At 38.6% G+C, this 22,500-nt stretch overlaps 4 protein-coding genes across 8 annotated transcripts in view; 1 reads left to right on the top strand and 3 right to left on the bottom strand.

Moving 5' to 3' along the window:
• sctr (secretin receptor) overlaps positions 1 to 3,789 on the top strand; it is a 17,489-nt gene extending 13,700 nt beyond the window's left edge. Inside the window, exons 11-13 of the mRNA XM_061889891.1 lie at positions 1,331 to 1,469; positions 1,552 to 1,593; positions 1,663 to 3,789. Coding sequence (XP_061745875.1) covers positions 1,331 to 1,469; positions 1,552 to 1,593; positions 1,663 to 1,860 — 379 coding nt within the window. The 3' untranslated portion in view covers positions 1,861 to 3,789. The remainder of the gene's footprint in view (positions 1 to 1,330; positions 1,470 to 1,551; positions 1,594 to 1,662) is intronic.
• Positions 1 to 4,450, bottom strand: part of cfap221 (cilia and flagella associated protein 221) — a 60,681-nt gene extending 56,231 nt beyond the window's left edge. Inside the window, exons 1-3 of one of the 2 annotated variants that reach the window (XM_061889889.1) lie at positions 2,004 to 4,450; positions 1,518 to 1,869; positions 1,328 to 1,401 (exon numbers count right to left, since the gene is read on the bottom strand). The gene's annotated coding sequence lies outside the window, so the exon portion shown is untranslated. The remainder of the gene's footprint in view (positions 1 to 1,327; positions 1,402 to 1,517; positions 1,870 to 2,003) is intronic. The other variant, XM_061889882.1, reaches the window with a different exon arrangement.
• A 4,125-nt stretch (positions 4,451 to 8,575) lies between these two features.
• LOC133544500 (acyl-CoA-binding protein-like) lies at positions 8,576 to 18,764 on the bottom strand. 4 transcript variants are annotated; one of them, XM_061889893.1, is made up of 4 exons: positions 18,615 to 18,764; positions 18,352 to 18,469; positions 12,918 to 12,980; positions 8,576 to 12,860 (listed from the first exon to the last, which is right to left on the bottom strand). In XM_061889893.1, exons 1-4 carry the CDS (start codon positions 18,744 to 18,746, stop codon positions 12,772 to 12,774), a joined length of 402 nt encoding a protein of 133 aa, XP_061745877.1. In that variant the 5' UTR covers positions 18,747 to 18,764; the 3' UTR covers positions 8,576 to 12,771. The 4 variants fall into 4 exon arrangements, with proteins under 4 accessions (XP_061745877.1, XP_061745878.1, XP_061745880.1 ...); XM_061889894.1 differs by having other exon boundaries at positions 8,576 to 12,845; positions 18,615 to 18,763; XM_061889896.1 differs by having other exon boundaries at positions 18,535 to 18,686.
• A 3,260-nt stretch (positions 18,765 to 22,024) lies between these two features.
• The window catches only part of LOC133544497 (metalloreductase STEAP3-like), a 22,963-nt gene continuing 22,487 nt past the window's right edge, over positions 22,025 to 22,500 (bottom strand). The window contains exon 6 of the mRNA XM_061889890.1: positions 22,025 to 22,500. This exon is cut by the window's right edge and continues 1,590 nt beyond it. The gene's annotated coding sequence lies outside the window, so the exon portion shown is untranslated.

Genomic DNA, 22,500 nt, shown 5'->3' with positions numbered 1-22,500 from the left:
GTATTCAGTGTTGAAAAATGTTATATGGCTCTTACGGAAATATATTGTGAAATATTTGGCTTTCATGGCTCTCTCAGCCAAAAAGGTTCCCGACCCCTGATCTAGAGCTTCAGTCATTCAACAGTCCGGGGTCTCCGCTGTCGTATTTTACGCTTCATAATGCGCCACACAATTTAGATGGGAGACAGGTCTGAACTGCAGGCGGCCCAGGAAAGTACCCGCACTCTTTTTTTACGAACCCACGCTGTTGTAACACGTGCTGAATGTGGCTTGGCATTGTCTTACTGAAATAAGCAGGGGCGTCCATGAAAAAGACAGGGCTTAGATGGCAGCATATGTTGTTCCAAAACCTCTATGTACCTTTCAGCATTATGGTGCCTTCACAGATGTGTAAGTTACCCATACCTTGGGCACTAATGCACCCCCATACCATCACAGATGCTGGCTTTTGAACTTTGCGTCGATAACAGTCTGGACTGTTCGCTTCCCCTTTGGTCCGGATGACACGATATTGAATATTTCCAAAAACAATTTGAAATGTGGACTCGTCAGACCACAGAGCACTTTTCCACTTTGCATCAGTCCATCTTAGATCTCGGGTCCATAGAAGCCAGCGGCGTTTCTGGATGTTGTTGATAAATGGCTTTCACTTTGCATAGTAGAGCTTTAACTTGCAGTTACAGATGTAGCAACGAACTGTATTTAGTGACAGTGGTTGTCTGAAGTGTTCCTTAGCCCATGTGGTGATATCCTTTAGAGATTGATGTCGTTTTTTGATACAGTGCCGTCTGAGGGATCGAAAGTCATGGTCATTCAATGTTGGTCTCCGGCCATGCCGTTTACGTGGAGCGATTTCTCCAGATTCTCTGAATCTTTTGATGATATTATGGACCGTAGATGTTGAAATTCCTCAATTTCTTGCAATTGCACTTTGAGAAACATTGTTCTTAAACTGTTTGACTATTTGCTCACGCAGTTGTGGACAAAGGGGTGTACCTCGCCCCATCCTTTCTTGTGAAAGACTGAGCATTTTTTGGGAAGCTGTTTTTATACCCAATCATGGCACCCACCTGTTCCCAATTAGCCTGCACACCTGTGGGATGTTCCAAATAAGTGTTTGATGAGCATTCCTCTACTTTATCCGTATTTATTGCCACCTTTCCCAACTTCTTTGTCACGTGTTGCTGGCATCAAATTGTAAAGTTAATGATTATTTTGAAAAAATATATATATATGTTGTCTTTGTAGCATATTCAACTGAATATGGGTTGAAAATGATTTGCAAATCATCGTATTCTGTTTATTTATTTAAAGGTTTTTTCCTCACCAGGAAGTTGATCAAATCCACATTTTTCCTGGTGGTTCTGTTCGGCCTGCAGTACGTCCTCTTTGTTTTCCTGCCTGTGGAAGTCAGCAGCTTGATGTTTAAGATCTGGACCTTTGTGGAACTGGCCCTGTCATCCGTGCAGGTACAAAAAAAAACATTAATAGTAAATTCCTGTAAAAAGTATTCATACCTGAGTTAATCTTCCTTTTCTTCACGGTTCTGAGGGTTTCGTCGTGGCGCTCCTCTACGCGTTCATGAACGGAGAGGTGAAAAAAAAACTGCCGAACGCCACCGTGCGGCGTGTGGACGGCTTTTAAAAGGTGGTGCCTTTCCAGGTCCAGCAGGAGATCCGCAGGCGGTGGAGGAGGTGGAGGCTCACCCGGCACCTGCCCAGGAGGCGGCGGCAACATCCGGGCTCCATCAGCCAGAGTGGATCGCCTCACACTCAGATGACCCTGCTGCCGGGCTCCACAGGTCACATGACCGCCGGCGGACCCCCGGAGGACACGGCGGCGCACGCCGATGCGTTCTAGGGTCTCGTGCTGCAGTGATGTGTTTTTTTTTTACAAACAAATAAGAACTTTTAGGGATGGGAATCGAACATCAAAACCATATTCTGATATATATATATACATACTATATTTCCAAAAGTATTAGGTCACCAGCCTTTACTCACATATGAACTTGAAGCGCCATCCCATGGAATTGTCCAAAAAGCGCATTGGTGAGGTCACACACTGATGTTGGTTGAGTTCAGGTCAGGACTCTGTGCAGGCCAGTCAAGTTCATCCACGCCAGACTCTGTCATCCATGTCTTTATGTACCTTGCTTTGTGCACTGATGCACAGTCATGTTGGAGGAAGAAAGGGGCCCGCTCCAAACTGTTCCCACAAGGTTGGGAGCGTGGAATTGTCCAAAATGTTTTGGTATCCTGGAGCATTCAAAAGTTCCATTTAATGGACCTAAAATGCCAAGCCCAACTCCTGAAAAACAACCACACCATAATTCCTTCTCCACTAAAAATGTACTGTTCTCCTGGCAACATCCAAACCCGGACTGGTCCATCAGATTGCCAGATAGAAAAGTGTGATTCATCAGTCCAGAGAAGGCGTCTCCGCTGCTCTAGAGTCCAGTAGAGACGTGCTTTGCACCACTGCATCCCACGCTTTGCCTTGGACTTGAAAACTTATGGCTTAGAGCCAGCTGCCCGGCCATGGAAACCCATTCCACGAAGCTCTCTGCGTACTGTACGTGGGCTAATTGGAAGGTCACGTGAAATTTGGAGCTCTGTAGCAACTGACTGTGCAGAAAGTCTTTGCACTATCCGCTTCAGCATCCACAGTTCACGCGGCCTACCACTTGGTTGCTGAGTTGCTGTTGTTCCCAAATTCTTCCATTTTCTTATAAAAAAAAGCCGACAGTTGACTTTGGAATATTTAGGAGCGAGGAAATTTCACGACTGGATTTGTTGCACAGGGGGCATCCTATGACAGTTCAATCCATCTTCTACCGCTTGTCCCTGTTCCACGCTGGAAATCACTGAAAGCGGCCCATTCTTTCAAAAAATGATTGTAGAAACAGTCTCCATGCCTAAGTGCTTGATTTTATACACCGGGACAAGTGTTTAGGACACCTGATTCTTATCATTTGGATGGGTGGCCAAATACTTTTGGCAATATCCATCCATCCCATCCATTTTCTACCGCTTATTGTCTTTGGGGTCGCGGGGGGCGCTGGTGCCTATTTCAGCTCAATCGGGCGGAAGGTGGGGTACACCCTTGAAAAATCGCCACCTCATCGCAACTTTTGCCAATATAGTGTATATATATATATAATTTCATGTCCGGCTCAAGCACTCAGCGGGGAAACAAGCAGACGGAGCGAAGTAAGCCGGACTGGTGATGTTCCAATATTCTCTTCCAACAAAGCAAGGAGAAGGAGCTGAAAAATACAGTAAGAATCCCCCTATTCAAAATGTGTTAGCTCGATGCTAATTTACATTGGATTTCCTAACAATTAACTTAAGCGATTTTACATGGCCATTTAAACAAGTAAGATGAACGCTGCCGTCAAACACCTGGTGTCTAACACTTACAGTATGAACACTTTGCAGGGTGCAACCAAAAAAAAAAATTCTGTGGTTTTCCCGTCTTTGAGGTTCAATTTCCGTTAGTGCACTCCCTTCATTGTTTTCCTTTGGTTGCTGGGAGCGCTGATTGTTTTCACCGGCATCTGATTAGTGATCAGGATCGAGACGCACCTGCCCCTGATCACTAATCAGATAGTTTTTTTTTGTTTTTTTTTACATGCGAGAACCACCCTGCCTTCCTCTTCCTGCTTCGCTTCAGGTTAGCAACCGCTGCCATGTTGAACTGTTGTATCTGCTACCTGTTTATGTTTGCTAACTGCAAGAATTACCTTTTGAAAAATTGCTTGCTCACATGTGAGAATTAAAATTTCCTTACCTGCGGTCTGCTTTCTGTCCTTCCGCATCCTGGGGACACGATGTAGAGTACCTAGGCCATGCCCAAACATAACAAAGACTGGCACATTCAACTTAATGGCAAAGACTGCTTCCTGACTACAATACTAATACTACATAATACCTGCAAATGAAACTCAGAAGTGTAACAAAAAAAACTGGGCAGCACAGCTCACTGGTAAATGATAAATAAAATTAAAAATTATGTATTTTCTAGACTATATGTTGCACCCGTGTATAAGCCTCACCTACTATATTTTAGAGCAGGGCCCGTTCTAAAAATAGCTCAAATAGCAGCACTTACCAGTGAGCTGCCTCTATTTTTTTAATTGTATTTATTTACTAGCAAGCTGGTCTCGCTTTGCTCGACATTTTTAATTCTAAGAGAGACACAACTCAAATAGAATTTGAAAATCCAAGAAAGTATTTTAAAGACTTGGTCTTCACTTGTTTAAATAAATTCATAATTTTTTTTTACTTTGCTTCTTATAACTTTCAGAAAGACAATTTTAGAGGAAAAAATACACCCTTAAAAATGATTTTAGGATTTTTAAACACATATACCTTTTTACTTTTCAAATTCCTTCCTCTTGTTTCCTGACAATTTAAATCAATGTTCTTTTTTTTTTTATTATTGTAAAGAATAATAAATACATTTTAATTTAATTCTTCATTTTAGCTTCAGTTTTTTTGACAAAAAATATTTGTGAAATATTTCTTCAAACTTACGATTAAAATTCGAAAAAAATATTCTGGAAAATCTAGAAAATCTGTAGAATCAAATTTAAATCTTATTTCAAAGTCTTTCGAATTTTTTTTTTTAATTTTTGTTCTGGAAAATCTAGAAGAAATAATGATTTGTCTTTTTTAGAAATATAGCTTGGTCCAATTTGTTATATATTCTAACAAAGTGCAGATTGGATTTAAACCTATTTAGAACATGTCATCAAAATTTCAAAATGTATTTTGATCAGGAAAAATTACTAATGTTCCATAAATTATTTTTTCTATTTTTTCAAAAAGATTCAAATTAGCTGGTTTTTCTCTTCTTTTTTTCAGTTGAATTTTGAATTTTAAAGAGTCTAAATTGAACTAAATTATGTTTTAAAATTTAATTTTCTTTTTTTTTCGTGTTTTCTCCTCTTTTAAACCGTTCGATTAAGTGTTTTTTTCATCATTTATTCTCAACAAAAAACCTTCCGTAAAAGGAAAAAAAAAGCAAGACGGAATGATAAACAGAAATACCCATTTATATACATATATATATATAGATTTATTTATTAAAGGTAAATTGAGCAAATTGGCTATTTCTGGCAATTTATTTAAGTGTGTATCAAACTGGTAGCCCTTCGCATTAATCAGTACCCAAGAAGTAGGTCTTGGTTTCAAAAAGGTTGGTGACCCCTGTTTTGGAGGATAACAAGATTTTTCCAGATATTAGCAGGAGATATATACATTCTGAAATTACTTATTTACACAGAAATATTCTGTAAACGTTTACTTTGTTTCAAAACGGTATTTGTGACAAGGCAGTAAAACGGCCGATCAAACAAAACCAAAGTCAATGACATGGATCGATTAGCTGCGGAAGCTAATGCTCACAATGGTATTTTCATTACATTACGACAACACGTACAAACATGCATACCTACGCCATGCCTAAACATAAAGACTGGCACATTCAACTTAATGGCAAAGACTGCTTCCCGACTACACTACTACTACTACATAATACTTGCAAATGAAACTCAAAAGTGTAAGAAACCGGACAGCCCGTTTTCAAGTCCGCTTTCCCACAATATAAAAAGCGTGTCTGCCCAATGACGTTATAACTGTAGAATGATCGAGGGCGAGTTTTTGGTTTCTTATGTGGGTTTATTGTTAGGCAGTTTCATTAACGTCCTCCCAGCGTGGGAACAACACACAACAACAGCAGTCACATTTTTGTTTACCGTAAAGCAGTTCGTCTGCCGTAAACAGCAATGTTGTGACACTCTTAAACAGGACAATACTGCTATCTACTGTACATGCATATGGTTGGAAAAATAGTGACAGAGAATAGAACAAGGATGGACAATTCAACATTCAACCCTTAACTCAACAATGAGTAGATGAGTGTTATGTGTGTATATGTGTAAATAAATGAACACTGAAATTCAAGTATTTCTTATATATATATATATATATGAAATACTTGATTCTTAACCACACCCCCCACCTCCCGAAATCGGAGATCTCAAGGTTGGCAAGTATGTACACAGCAGTTACCATGACAACAGTAAACTCCCTTGGAATGTATGCGGGTCTGCACTTGACAGTCACATACTCAAGATCAGTGTTTTTCAACCTTTTTTGAGCCGAGGCACTTTTTTTTTTCATTGAGAAAAAATCCAAAAAGCACACCACCAGCAGAAATCATTAAAATACGAAACTCGATATTGACAATAAAAAGTCGTCGGATACGACTTTAAACCATAACCAAGAATGCAACACTATAGCTCTTGTCTCAAAGTAGGTGGACTGTCACCACTTGTTACATCACCCGACATATTTGGAGTTTTTTGCTGTTTTCCTGTGTTTTACTTCCTGTCTTGCACTCCTATTTTGGTGGCTTTTCCTGTTTTGTTGGTATTTTCCCGGAGCAGTTTCATGTCTTCCTTTAAGCGCTATTCCCCGCACCTACTTTGGTTTAGCAAACAAGAATATTTCAGTTGTTTTTATCCTTCTTTGCGGGGAGATTGATGATCGTCATGTCATGTACGGATGCACTTTGTGGACGCCGTCTGCTCCACACGCTGTACATTGTCTTTGCTCCACAGTAAGTCTTTGCTGTCGTCCAGCATTCTGTTTTTGTTTACTTTGTAGCCACTTCAGTTGTAGTTTCGTTCTGCATAACCTTCCCTAAGCTTCAATGCCGTTTTTTTTAGGGGCACTCACCTTCTGTTTATTTTTTAGTTTAAGCATTTGACACCTTTTTACCTGCACACTGCCTCCCGCTGTCATCTTGTGATCACAACAAACCATGTTCTCGACATTGACAAAGCAATTAGCTACCTGCTGCCACCTACTGATATGGAAGAGTATTACACGGTTACTCTGCCGAGCTCTAGACAGCACAGACACTCAACAACGGCACATTATTTGCCGATTATAAATTACTGGTTTGCAAAAATAATTTCCAACCCAAATAGGCGAAATGTCATCATCTCCAACGTTAGCATGCTAACATTCAGAGTCAATGAAATACAGAAATATGACACTGGAGGTGTATACTTGCTAAATTAGCTTATAAAAATATAGAAGGCTAATTTTAGCATGTTAACTGGCTCACGTTAGCATACATCAAGTACCAAAATCTGACTGAGCCTAAAATAACCTAGCATACTGACAGGTAGCATTATTCGAGTAACAAAATATTTGACGACAAAAACAATTGCAAAAAATCTAGGATGCTAATTTTAGCATTCAAACCTGCTAAGGTTAGCATACATCAAGTACCAAAATTTGACAGAGTCTAAAATAAACTAACGTACCAATGTTAGCATGCAAACAGGTAGCATTATTCGAGTAACAAAATATTTGACGAAAAAAACAATTGCAAAAAATCTAGAAAGCTAATTTTAGCATTCAAACCTGCTAAGGTTAGCATACATCAAATACCAAAATTTGACTGAGCCTAAAATAAACTAGCGTACTAAGGTTAGCATGCTAACAGGTAGCATTATTCGAGTAACAAAATACTTGACGAAAAAAACAATTGCAAAAAATCTACAATGCTTATTTTAGCATGCTAACCAGCAGGTTACCATACATCAAGTACCAAAATCTAACTGAGCCTAAAATAAAGTAGCGTACTAAAGTTAGCATGCTAAAAGGTAGGGTTAAGCGAGTAACAAAATATTTGACGAAAAAAACAATTGCTAAAAATCTAAAATGCTAATTTTAGCATGCTACCCTGCTAACGTTAGCATACATCAAGTACCAAAATCTGACTGAGCCTAAAATAATCTAGCATACCAACATTAGCATGCTAAAAGGTAGCGTTAATCGAGTAAGAAAATATTTGATGAAAAAAACAATTGCAAAAATCTAACATACTAATTTTAGCATGCTAACCTATCAAGTACCAAAATCTGACCGAGCCTAAAATAAAGTAGCGTACTAACATTAGCATGCTAACAGGTAACATTCTTCAAGTAACAAAATATTTGACGAAAAAACAATTGCAAAAAATCCAGAATGCTAATTTTAGCATGCTAACATTAGCACACATCAAGCACCAAAATCTGACTTGAGCCTAAAATAAAGTAGCGTACTAACGTTAGCATGCTAACAGTTAACATTCTTCAAGTAACAACATATTTGACGTAAAAACGCTAGAATGCTAATATATCGCTGTAACGCTAACATGGAAGTGCGGTCCCATAAACCAAACAAATGTATAAATTAAAATGGAAGAAGGTAAAGATAGTTAAAGACTCAAATAAAAAATAAAAAAATAAGGTTCTTAAGAAACCAGAACAATATTTTATATTTCCATATATTGTATTGTTTATTTAACTAAAACTTGCTTCAAAGATTCTTAAAGTGACGTTTATTGAGTCCATTGGGGCCTTAACATTTTTTCAAAATAAAATAAAAAAAAGCACTTAAGAAAAAAACAAGGCAAATAATGCTGACAAGACAATAAACTCCAAAATAACGTGCTATGAGTTATAAAAAAAAAAGGTGCTGCAGTTTGGGGGATGTGACAAAAGAAGACAACGTACAAGTGACATTTTATTTTGAAGGATGCAGATTCCTAATCTCATTGGAAGGGAGTCGATACACTCCTGTCAGTATTTTGGTTCGGGTTTTTTGAAAAAAGCCAAAGCAAGTACAGAGACAAGTACAGAGGAGCCTCCAAAGTCTAACTCGGACGACGCTGCTTGACTTCCTGTTTGGTTTATTTTGAAAACAGACAATACAAATCTTTGGATTGTGATTAAATCACCAATTAAGTGTCATTAGTGTAAGTTTAACATCTTTAAATGAATAAAACTACTCACCCTTGGAAGATGTTTTTGCTGTAAACATGTTTGTAATTGTCCGTTTGCCACAATGTGTCCTGTTCTATGGTTCTCATCACCTTTCCTCTTGGCCAGCAGTTGTGTTTAGGGATGGGCACCGATCACGTTAGAACCGATACGGTACCTGGGAAGCCATACTGGTACCAATTTTGGATACTTTTGCGTGTGTTGATACATAATTGTTTTTGATAGAGATGTCCGATAATATCAGCCTGCCGATATTTTCGGTGCTTTAAAATGCGATATCGGAAATTATCAGTATCGGTTTCAAAAAAGTAAAATTAATGACTTTTTAAAACGCCGCTGTACGGAGCGGTACATAAACACACAACACGGCGACGCTTGATGACCTCATCAAACCGCCGCGAGCGCAGCGTCACAACAAGAGTGTGTTGTTGCCGGTGCCGTAGCCGTGGCTAACGAGCCAGCTCTCTCGGTGACTGACTACTGATGGTTTGGGATTATTTTGAAAGCGTCTCTGACGGATTAAAAAAAAACTGGCAATTTGCAATAACTGCAAAAAGTTTGAAAGAAAACAAAAACAAGACTTCTTTCTTTAATACGAGCAATTTTATCTCCCACCTCTTCAAAAATCATGGAGGAGATACGGGATGAATACAAGCGGAAGATGGATGAAAAGCAAACTCTGAAAAAAAGTAGAACCATGCTGTTGTCGCTTAAAGCAGTAGTCCCCAACCACCGGGCCGCAGAATAATTTTTTATTCATTTTTATTTAAAAAAATAAATAAATAAATAAAAAATTTAAGTTAAATCAACATAAAAAAACACAATATACACTTACAATTAGTGCACCAACCACAAAAACCTCCCTTTTTCATGAGAAAAACATCCTTTTTTCATGACAAAGAAAAAAAAAAAAAGTCCCCCCCACCCGGGCCGCGGGACAAATTATTAAGCATTGACCGGTCCGCGGATACAAAAAGGTTGGGGACCACTGACTTAAAGACTCCGCCGGTAAAAAACAAAAAATACAACAAAAACCACCCCAGTTGTGGTAAGGGACGACGCACGCAGATTGGCGAAAGCTGCGGTGGAGTTTGGTGTGAAAGGAGATGCCCTGTCTCAACGCAGCATTTCAGAAGCTCTGAAAGACTGGTGGGCCACTTCAAGCACTCACCACTAACTTGCAGAATATTTGTGTTACTCAAACAAATACGTTTGAACCCAGTTTATAATTTCCTGTTATACAGTATACCAGGCAGTCTTGCACTAAAGGAGGACTATGTTATTGTTTACTTTATTACTGTAGTATACTCTGGACCAGGGGTGTCAAACTCAAATACAGAGTGGGCCAAAATTTTAAACTGAACAAAGCCGCGGGCTAAGGTTGAACAAATGAACCTTTTAATAGGGACCCAAACAAGTTTTGCATTGAATATTGAACAAGCGAGTTATATAACTTTATAGTGACATGCAAAATCAAATTTCAAACAATACTAATAATTTAAAAATAGCAATGGCTTATCAAATCAAATTTAAATAGAAATTGAATGCCTCTTTTCTATTTGCAGCCTTCTCAGGAAAATATCAAAATAAACTTTTCCAATAATACACTTTTCCTAATAATACATTTTTATATTGTAGCATCCAGAAAGAGTTAGTGCTGCAAGGGATTCTGTGTATTTGTTCTGTTGTGTTTATGTTGTGTTACAGTGCGGATGTTCTCCCGAAATTTGCTGGTCATTCTCGTTTAGTGTTGGTTCACAGTGTGGCGCATATTTGTAACAGTCTTAAAGTTGTTTATACGGCCACCCTCAGTGTGACCTGTATGGCTGTTGACCAAGCTTGCATTGCATTAGCGTGTGTGTGTGTGTAAAAGCTGTTTCTACGTAGGAAAAGCGGACGTGACGAAAGGTTTTAGAGGACGCTTGAGGCAGTGCCTTTAAGGCACGCCCCCAATATTGTTGTCCAGGTGGGAATCGGGAGAAATTTGGGAGAATGGTTGCCCCCTGTGATTTTGGTTTAGGGCACTGAAATAAATAATGAACTTTGTGACTTCAATAATAAATGTTTTTCCTTAACTGGAGTTGAAGTTGTTCTCTTATTTTGGTAAACCTTGTTACAATGTTTAATACAGAGGTGTCCAAAGTGCGGCCCGCGGGTCATTTTTTAACGGCCCCATGGCAGAGTTTAAAAATACAATTGAAAAAAATTAAATACATAAAAAGTGATATAAAAGAGCAAACAGGTGAAATGTAACAAGAAAATGTTGCAATGCTTTAATAACACAAAGCTGCCATGCAGGCTGTTTCTTTCTTTAAAAAATAATAATAAATCAAAATCAATGTCATTTTAAATTATTGACCTATTCAAGGCTTCAATTACGTCACATTAAATATTCCACTTTGAGGTATTTTTGGGGGGAAATGTTGCATATTTTTGTGTTTTGCCATATAAAAAAATTGAGTTGTTTTTTTAAAAGAAGGACCTGAAACAAACAAAAAACATAAACAACAATAAAACTTAAAATTGACGGACATATCTGAAGTGGATCTCGAGATTATTGTGCTAAAAGTAAATTTATTTTTTAACATATTAATGAGTAGGACCCTTTTGGATCCCCAATTATTTTAGTGTGATTTGTTTTTAAGTGTCATTGCTCAAAAAATAATAATGAAGCAAAATCCAAAATTAAGGCTCCAATTATTAGATAATCTCAAATATTCCACCTAAAAAAGTTATTGGGTGAAAATATTGCATATTTTGTGTTTTTTCCATTTTTTCTTTCCTAATGTTGATTTAGAGATGTAAAACTTGAATAATTATGAAAATAATAACACTGAATAATGACACATATTTTATTTTTATTTTGACCAAAACCCTTTGTGGTCCCCGGAATCATGACTGAGTGGAGGCCTAAATGTATATTTTTCATACATATATTGTATTGGTTTTTAAAATAAAAGAATATAAAAATGGCCCCCGCTTGCTTTGATTTTTCAGGGTGGGGCCCTCAGTGGAAAAAGTTTGGACACCCCTGGTTTAATGCATCCAGCGGGGGGCATCACAACAAAATTAGGCATAATAATGTGTTAATTACACGACCGTATACATCGGAATCGGAATGGATGATATCGGAATATCGGCAAAAAAGGCCATTATCGGACATCTCTCGTTTTTTAAATAAAACCTCATTTTTTATTGCAACATTTAAAGATTAAATGAAAACTGCCGTCCTGTTGTTATATCTTGTTTTATTGTCACATTTGCAAGTATCTAATAACAGTTACAAGTCCAAGCCATTAGATGGCAGTAGTGTATAATTTATGGTGGTTTTTTTCATGTTTTTGTTGCGCCCTAAAAAGTGTTAGTACTGTAAGTATTGCACGTATCACGCACCAGCTGTTTTGATTGTAACGTGCATCCTAGTTGTGGTTGTCATTAACACTTTTGGAGGTGTGAAATCGCCAATGCTAATCAGTAGCATGTCAATGGCAAAACCAATGTATATTAGCATCAAGCTAATGCATTTTTTTGGGACAAGCGGAGACTCGCTTACGTTTTTTTTCGAGTCAATTTCTTTGTCGGCATTGAAAATTGCAACATTACCTAGAAGTGGTTTGGCGGAGTCCGCTCTCAGTGCTGCTGCAGTGATCGCCAAGTGCAGAGTCAGCAACAGGACGTGGATTTTTACGTGAATCGGCGCCAAAAAAATATAAAAAATGAGTACCGGACTGGGCCCCATCCCTAAGACAACAGAGGTGACATCGCTGTACTCACGAGCGCTCGGTCTGCTCCGGCACATCGGTTAAAGGAAATGTAGTTTGAACTCCAAATTGTCGACTTTTAGCTCTCGGGAGTTTGGAGACTCAACTCAAACCGAAACGTTTTCTGTTTTCCCAAATGTGAGGGATGGCAACGCGGGACTCGCGTTACATTCCGTACTTTGCCTTCAGCGCCTCCACCAGGTCCACGTAGGCGACCTTGGCCTCGTCCTGGGTCATGCCTGCGGAACCACAAGCTGCAGTCAGTCAGTGGTCATCGGCATGAACGGCAGTCACATGATCATAATCACCACCTTTCTTTCGGTTCCAGACATCCCATTTCCCTCTTCCTGTAGGGTTGAACACGCCCGGACGATCTGTGGACGGAGAACATCCAGGTGGTACTTATTGGAGGACGTTCATATTTTTGTAAACAAGTGACAAATAAGTACAACGTTTTGTTATCAACACTTCAGCTTTTTCTTATAGTGTGAATGTTCCGAACATTCACACTATAAGAAGGTTTTCTACAACAAAATTAATGTATTTATTGTTGTTCTCCAGATTTGGCCGCACTCTACCTTCCACATTTTTCACCCGATTAAAAGCGTTCCAACTTCAAACTGTTCAGCTTATTTGGTAATCGCGGGCTTTCTCTTGACAATTATAAACTCACACATACATACAGTATGTACACATATATATACATACACAAACATATATATATACATATATATATATATATATATATATACATACATATATATATACATACATATATATATACATACTATATATATACACATACATACATATATACATACTATATATATATACACATACATACATATATACATACTATATATATACACATACATACATACACATATATATATACATACATATATATACATACATATATATATATACATACATACACACATATACATACACATATACATACATACATACATACATACACACACACACACATACACACATATATATATATATATATATATATATATATATATATATATATATATATATATACTAGGGGTGTGGGAAAAAATTATTTCGATTACGTTGTGCGATTCAGAATCAATTCTCTTTTTTTTTTAAATCTATTTTTTTATTTTTTTTTATCAATCCAACAAACCACTACACAACAATACCATAACAATGCAATCCAATTCCAAAACCAAACCTGACCCAGCAACACTCAGAACTGCAATAAACAGAGCAATTGAGAGGAGACACAAACACGACACAGAACAAACCAAAAGTAGTGAAACAAAAATGAATATTATCAACAACAGTATCAATATTAGTTATAATTTCAGCATAGCAGTGATTAAAAATCTCTCATTGACATTATCATTAGACATTTATAAAAAATAAAAATAGTGTCACAGTGGCTTACACTTGCATCGCATCTCATAAGCTTGACAACACACTGTGTCCAATGTTTTCACAAAGATAAAATAAGTCATATCTTTGGTTCGTTTAATAGTTAAAACAAATTTACATTATTGCAATCAGTTGATAAAACATTGTCCGTTACAATTATAAAAGCTTTTTTTTTTTTTAAATCTACTACTCTGCTGGGGTGGAACCTGCTGAAATCCTGTGTATTGAATGATTACAGAATCCTTTGTTTAAATCAGGGGTGCCCATTACGTCGATCGCGATCGACTGGTCGATCTCGGAGGGTGTGTCAGTCGATCTCAAGCCAGGCATTAAAAAATCTATATATTATCGAATCGTGACCCCAAGAATTGATATTGAACCGAATCGTGGGACACTCAAAGATTCGCAGGCCTAAGATATATATATATATATATATATATATATATATATATATATCCATCCATTTTCTACCGCTTGTCCCTTTTGGGCTCGCGGGGGGGTGCTGCATTCGGGCGGTAGGCGGGGTACACCCTGGACAAGTTGCCACCTCATCGCAGGGCCAACACAGATAGACAGACAACATTCACACTCACATTCACACACTAGGGCCAATTTAGTGTTGCCAATCAACCTATCCCCAGGTGCATGTCTTTGGAAGTGGGAGGAAGCCGGAGTACCCGGCGGGAACCCACGCATTCACGGGGAGAACATGCAAACTCCACACAGAAAGATCCCGAGCCTTGGATTGAATTTAGGACCTTCGTATTGAGAGGCAGATGCACTAACCCCTGAGCCATCGTGTGTATATATTCGCAAGAGCATAGAAGTGTGGTGCGTTCAAACTTAAAAAAAAAAAATATATATATATATATATATGTCTTAAAGGGGAACATAATCACCAAACCTATGTAAGCGTCAATATATACCTTGATGTTGAAGAAAAAAGACCATGTTTTTTTTTAACCGATTTCTGAACTCTAAATGGGTGAATTTTGGCAAATTAAACGCCTTTCTGTTTATCGGTCTTTTAGCGATGACGTCAGAACGTGACGTCACCGAGGTAACACAGCCGCCATTTTCATTTTCACATTACAAACACCGGGTCTCAGCTCTGTTACTTTCTGTTTTTTCGACTATTTTTTGGAACCTTGGAGACATCATGTCTCCTCGGTGTGTTGTCGGAGGGTGTAACAACACTAACAGGGAGGGATTCAAGTTGCACCACTGGCAAGAAATCTGCCGCCAGACCCCCATTGAATGTGGCGGAGTGTTTGCATATTTTACCGGCGATGCTAAGACAGACATGGCACAGAGATGTGTGGATAACCTGCAGATGCATTTGCAACGATTAAGTCAACGAAATCACAAAGGTGAGTTTTGTTGATGTTGTTGACTTATGTGCTAATCAGACATATTTGGTCACGGCATGACTGCCAGCTAATCGATGCTAACATGCTACGCTAATCAATCAATCAATCAATCAATGTTTATTTATATAGCCCCAAATCACAAATGTCTCAAAGGACTGCACAAATCATTACGACTACAACATCCTCGGAAGAACCCACAAAAGGGCAAGGAAAACTCACACCCAGTGGGCAGGGAGAATTCACATTCAGTGGGACGCCAGTGACAATGCTGACTATGAGAAACCTTGGAGAGGACCTCAGATGTGGGCACCCCCCCCCCCCTCTATGCCTACATGCTATTTACGCTAGCTGTATGTACATTTGAAACTAGATACCCACACTTAATGCGAAACAAACACTTACCAATCGACGGATTTAAGTTGCTCCAGTGTCACAAGATGCGAAAGTCCTGATCGTTTGGTCCGCACATTTTACCGGCGATGCTAATAAGGCAGCCATGCTATGGGCCAATTCATTAGGTACACCCATGGTATGGCCGAATAGCGTCAATAACTATTCGCTCAATAGCTTCAATTTCTTCTTCAATTTCGTTTTCGCAATCTGCTTCCATACTCCGACCATCTGTTTCAATACATGCGTAATCTGTTGAATCGCTTAAGTCGCTGAAATCCGAGTTTGAATCCGAGCTAAAGTCGCTATATCTTGCTGTGGTAACCGCCATGTTGTTTACATTGGCAGCACTGTGTGACCTCACAGGGAAATGGACAGTCGCATCGCAAATAGCGAAAATCAAGAACTTTAGCGTTTTTTTTTAGGGATATTCCGGGAGGTGTAAAATTTAGAAAAAAAACTTCGAAAAATAAAACAAGCAACTGGGAACTGATTTTTATTGTTTTTAACCCTTTTGAAATTGTGATAATGTTCCCCTTTAATTGGATTATCCAGAGAATAGTGCTCGATACTGTGGTAGAGCGCAATATTTAATCTCCTGATGATTGAGGGAACCCCTCATGAAACAGTTCTGTAGAGATGAAGTAGTCTTGTGATTTTTCCCACACCTACATACATATACATATATATATATATATATATATATATATTTAACAAATAGCTGCTATGAAAGTACTATGAAACGCGCAGCTCTGGTTAATGAGCCAAACAGTAAACAGTAACTATATGGAGCTATACGATCAAAACGATCACTCACATCAGAATGCTTACATCTAGATCGACGATGGCGACGTAAGCCGATGTCAAACGTGGCACGCCACTCTTCCGACTTCCTTCCAGTACTAACTGTCACCAGTGAGCCGAAAACTCACGAAGGGGCGCTCACACTTTTTCTGCAGGCGAGCTACTTTTCAATTGACCAAGTCGAGGAGATCTACCTCATTCCTATTTATAATTTAGATGTATTTATTTATGAAAGAGACCTTTTTGTTAACAAGTTAATGGTGTTTAATGATAATACAAGCATGTTTAACACACATAGATTCCTTTCTTTCATGAAGACAAGAATATATGTTGGTGTATTACCTGATTCTGATGACTTGCATTGATTGGAATCAGACAGTGGTGCTGATAACGTCCGCATTTTCAAATGGAGGAAAAAAAAAAAGTCCTCCTTTCTGTCCAATACCACATGAAAGTGGTTGGATTTGGCATCTCATTTGTCCAACTTGCATACTCGTTTTTAAACACTTTGTTATGAGAGTAGCATATGTGTGTGGCCCTTTAATGTCTGGCAGCAGGCGAGTGACGTCAGTGAGTGTGCGGGTGGGCAAGCAAGTGAGAAAACGGTCGCTGAGGGCGGGGGAGAAATACATTGGCATCAAACTCCGTAGCTTGCTAGCTTGTGCACGCTAGCTTTCTGAGACTCTTATTTTGTTAGCACAGGCAGGATGAAACAGGTCTTTTATGGTGAAGACAGGAACTGTGCAGTCGGTCTTTAGAGTTTTGACAGTAGGTACGGAGTCTCTAGAAATAAAATGTGTTTCTCTGCGTCCGCCCTGTTAGTGATTTTTTTCTTAAATATGAGCTCGCAGCAGCCAGCGTCATCTCACAAGATCCTCGGGTGCCGAGAATGTCAAACAACTGACGAAAGTGAAGTCTTGGTATGATTGATGATTGCTCATTTTTATGTCTATTTTTTAATGCCTGGCTTGAGATCGACTGACACACCCTCCGAGATCGACCAGTCGATCGCGATCGACGTAATGCCCACCCCTGATTTAAACAAGTTGAAAAATGTATTCGGGTGTTACCGTTTAATGGTCAATTGTACGGAATATGTACTGAACTGTGCAATCGACTAATTAACATTTCAATCAATCAATCAATCAATCAATCAAAAGAAGCGCTCCCTGATCAACTCGGTTGGCACTTCACGTTCAAACAACGCAGCTCGTCACGTTTTTTCTAAAAGTGACAGAAACATGGCATCACCGCTCGTGTTCCGTATCGCTTGACCCATCACTAATCAAGACATTTCAAAGCAACACCACCCGTTTATTTACTTGGTATCGAATCGGCACCAAATTTGCCAGTATCACCCATCCCTATTTTACGTCACAAGTAGGAGAAAGGGAGCGCTTGATTTGTCCATCCTAACCTGCCGCCCGGTACAGATAATCTCGCCTCATCGAAACGTTTGTTTTATCTAACCGAAACTGTTTTTTTTTTCCTCCAGTCTGGTCAGATTTGTCGACATGACGTCATAACTCCTTCTATTGGCCAGATATTATAATAAAAATGTTGAAAATCAGGCCCGTCGTGTAAAAGATACATGTCTACTGTAGATAACGATATCAGTCGTTCCATCATTATCACAATGACACCCAACCCGTCCAGCTTCTTTCTGTCCGCAGCTCCGCCCAGCTCGAGGAAACCAAAACACCACACGGCCGCTTGCGTCGTTTTACACAAAAATAAACTTTTCACAATTTTTTAAAAACTTGCAGTCACTCACCAAAGTTAACGTCCCCGATGGTGGCCTGCTTGTACAGCGCATACAGCTCTTTCATTTCTTCATACTTGGGTTGCGTTCTCAGCACCTTCACCTCCTCCACCGCTGTCTCGAAGAGATCCTGCATTGAAGGGAAAAACAGGACAGACGGGTTCGAACCTGCGCACAAAAGCCTGCGAAAAGCACCTTGAGTACTGTCGGGGTCTTTAACGAGACTACAAGGACCAGGGTGGACATAAAAAGCTTTAAAGCTCATAGTTACGTACGGCCATGGCTGCAGAGAGAAGACTCCTTGGAACTGTTGGAGCTGCATTCCAGGTGTGAGCTTTAAGACTTGCTGTTGGGCAGGAAGTGGGAGGGGCTTGCAGGTGCGCTTCAACAACATGCAAGAATGTCATTGTGCTTATAAGGAGGGTGTTGCGTTACAGGGACAAATGTCCTATTCTTTCTAGGTACAAAAAGTCACAGACAGCATGGAGACTGATGTGGTGACCGTGATGAGGCGATAGAAGAAAGTACAAATACAATAAATATATTTGATTCACTTTTGGATCTCATAGCGCATTACGGTGGTGCATTCAGGGAACCTTGATTCAAGTTCCAATAAGCACACAATGGTGGTGCGTTCAAAGAAACTTGATTAAAGTTCGAAAGAGCACATAATTGATGTGCATTCAAAGAACTTGGATGACTGTTGGAAAGAGCACATAATTGTGGCGCATTCAAGGAACCTTGATTAAAGTTGGAAAGAGCACACAATTGTGATGTATTCAGGGAACCTTGATGAAAGTTCGAACAAAAACAATCGTGGCGCATTCAAGGAACTTGATTAAAGTTCAAAAGAGCACATAATTGTGGTGCATTCGAGGAACCTTGATGAAAGTTTGGAAAAAATACAATTGTGGTGCATTCATGGAACCTTGATTGAAATTCGAAAGAGGACACAATTGTGGTGCATTCAAGGAACCTTGATTAAAGTTCAAAAGAGCACACTATTGAGATGCATTCCGAGAACCTTATTGATAGTTCGAAAAAACACAATTATAGAGCATTTGAGGAACCTTGATTAAAGTTCAAAAGAGCATATAATTGTGATGTATTCAGGGAACCTTGATGAAAGTTCGAACAAACACAATTGTGGCGCATTCAAGGAACTTGATTAAAGTTCAAAAGAGCACATAATTGTGGTGCATTCAAGGAACCTTGATTAAAGTGTGAAAGAGCACACAATTGTGATGTATTCATGGAACCTTGATGAAAGTTGGAAAGAGCACATAATTGTGGCGCATTTATTAAAGTTGGAAACCGATGTCACCGATGTCCCACTGGGTGTGAGTTTTCCTTGCCCTTAAGTGGGCCTACCGAGGATGTAGTAGTGGTTTGTGCAGCCCTTTGAGACACTCGTGATTTAGGGCTATATGGGTAAACATTGATTGATTGATTGATTGAAAGAGCACACAATTGTGATGTATTCAGGGAACGCTGATGAAAGTTCGAAAAAACACAATTGTGGCGCATTCAAAGAACTTGATTAAAGTTTAAAAGAACACATAATTGTGGTGCATTCAAGGAACCTTCATTAAAGTTGGAAAGAGCACACAATTGTGATGTATTCAGGGAACCCTGATGAAAGTTCGAAAAAACACAATTGTGGCGCATTCAAGGAACTTGATTAAAGTTCAAAAGAGCACATAATTGTGGTGCATTCAAGGAACCTTGATTAAAGTTTGAAAGCGCACACAATTGTGATGTATTCAGGGAACCTTGATGAAAGTTGGAAAGAGCACATAATTGTGGCGCATTCAAGGAACCTTGATTAAAGTTTGAAAGAGCACACAATAGTGATGCATTCAGGGAACCCTGATGAAAGTTCAAAAAAACACAATTGTGGCGCATTCAAGGAACTTGACTAAAGTTCAAAAGAGCACATAATTGTGGTGCATTCGAGGAACCTTGATGAAAGTTTGGAAAAAATACAATTGTGGTGCATTCATGGAACCTTGATTGGAATTCGAAAGAGGACACAATCGTGGTGCATTCAAGGAACCTGGATTAAAGTTTAAAAGTGCACATAAATTGTGGTGCATTCAAGGAACCTTGATTAAAGTTCAAAAGAGCACACTATTGAGGTGTACTCCGGGAACCTTAATGAAAGTTCGAAAAAACACAATTATAGTGCATTTGAGGAACATTGATTAAAGTTCAAAAGAGCATATAATTGTGGTGGATTCAAGGAACCTTGATTAAAGTTTGAAAGAGCACACAATTGTGATGTATTCAGGGAACCCTGATGAAAATTCGAAAAAACACAATTGTGGCGCATTCATGGGACTTGATTAAAGTTCAAAAGAGCACATAATTGTGGTGCATTCAAGGAACCTTGATGAAAGTTTGAAAAAACAATTGTGGCACATTAATGGAACCTTGATTGAAGTTTGAAAGAGCACAAAATTGAGGTGCATTCAAGGAACCTTGATTAAAGTTTGAAAGAGCACATAATTGTGGTGCATTCAAGGGACCTTGATTAAAGTTCGAAAGAGCACACCAATGTGGTGTATTACAAGAACCTTAATGAAAGTTCCAAAAAACACAATTGTAGTGGATTTAAGGAACATTGATTAAAGTTCAAAATAGCATATAATTGTGGTGCATTCAAGGGACATTGATGAAAGTTTAAAAAAAAAAAAATTCTGGTGCATTCAAGGAACTTTGATTCATGTTCAATAGAGCACATAATTGATGTGCATTCAAAGAACCTGGATGAAAGTTGGAAAGAGCACATAATTGCGGTGAATTCAAGGAACCTTGATTAAAGTTAGAAAGAGCACACAATTGTGATGTATTCAGGGAACTTTGATGAAAGTTCGAAAAAACACAATTGTGGCACATTCATGGAACCTTGATTGAAGTTCGAAAGAGCACACAATTGTGGTGCATTCAAGGAACGTGATTACCTTTCAAAAGAGCACATAATTGTGATGCATTCATGAAACCTTGATGAAAGCTCGAATAAACAAAATTGTGGCACATTCATGGAACCTTGATTAAAGTTTTAAAAAGCACATAATTGTGGTGCATTCAAGGGACATTGATTAAAGTTCAAAAGAGCAAACAATTGTGGTGTATTCCAAGAACCTTAAAGAAAGTTTAAAAAAACACAACAATAGTGCATTTAAGGAACCTTAATTAAAGTTCAAAAGAGCATATAATTGTGGTGCATTCAAGGAACCTTGATGAAAGTTCGAAAAAACTCAATTGTGGCGCATTCAAGGAACCTTGATTAAAGTTTGAAACAGCAAACAATTGTGATGTGTTCAATGAACCTTGATTAAAGTTCGTAAGAGCACATAATTGTGGTGCATTCAAGAAACCTTGATGATAGTTCGAAAAAACAATTGTGGCGCATTCATGGAACCTTGATTGAAGTTCGATACAGCACAAAATTGTGGTGCATTCAAGGAACCTTGATTAAAGTTTGAAAGAGCACACAATTGTGATGTATTCAGGGAACGTTGAGGAAAGTTCGAAAAAACCCAATTGTGGCACATTCATGGAACCTTGATTGAAGTTTGAAAGAGCACACACTTGTGGTGCATTCAAGGAACTTCATTAAAGTTCAAGAGCACATAATTGTGGTGCATTCAAGGACCCTTGATGAAAGTTCGAAAAAACACGATTGTGGCGCATTCATGGAACCTTTATTAAAGTTTGAAAGAGCACATAATTGTGGTGCATTCAAGGGACCTTGATTAAAGTTCAAAAGAGCAAACAATTGTGGTGTATTCCAAGAACCTTTATGAAAGTTTAAAAAACAAAACTATAGTGCATTTAAGGAACCTTGATTAAAGTTCAAAAGAGCATACAATTGTGGTGCATTCAAGGGACCTTGATTAAAGTTCAAAAGACCAAACAATTGTGGCGTAATCCGAGAACTTTAATGAATGTTTTAAAAAACACAATTATAGTGCATTTAAGGAACTTTGATTAAAGTTCAAAAGAGCATATAATTATGACGCATTCAAGGAACCTTGATGAAAGTTTGAAAAAACACAATTGTGGTGCATTTAAGGAACCTTGATTAAAGTTCGAAACAGCAAACAATTGTGATGCGTTCAAGGAACCTTGATTAAAGTCGGTAATAGCACATAATTG

The sequence above is a fragment of the Nerophis ophidion genome, linkage group LG27 (assembly GCF_033978795.1).
Source record: "Nerophis ophidion isolate RoL-2023_Sa linkage group LG27, RoL_Noph_v1.0, whole genome shotgun sequence".
Lineage (NCBI taxonomy): Eukaryota > Metazoa > Chordata > Actinopteri > Syngnathiformes > Syngnathidae > Nerophis > Nerophis ophidion.
This window is presented reverse-complemented; position numbering and strand designations above follow the sequence as displayed.

What these genes read in the sequence shown, in the direction of transcription:
- LOC133544500 (XM_061889893.1), bottom strand. Translation starts at nt 18,746, where the DNA reads ATGACATTCTTGCATGTTGTTGAAGCGCACCTGCAAGCCCCTCCCACT. An exon ending in CATCGGGGACGTTAACTTTG is followed by an intron (nt 12,981 to 18,351) that starts GTGAGTGACTGC and finishes CTCCGTCCACAG; the next exon opens with ATCGTCCGGGCGTGTTCAAC. An exon ending in TGTCTGGAACCGAAAGAAAG is followed by an intron (nt 12,861 to 12,917) that starts GTGGTGATTATG and finishes GACTGACTGCAG; the next exon opens with CTTGTGGTTCCGCAGGCATG.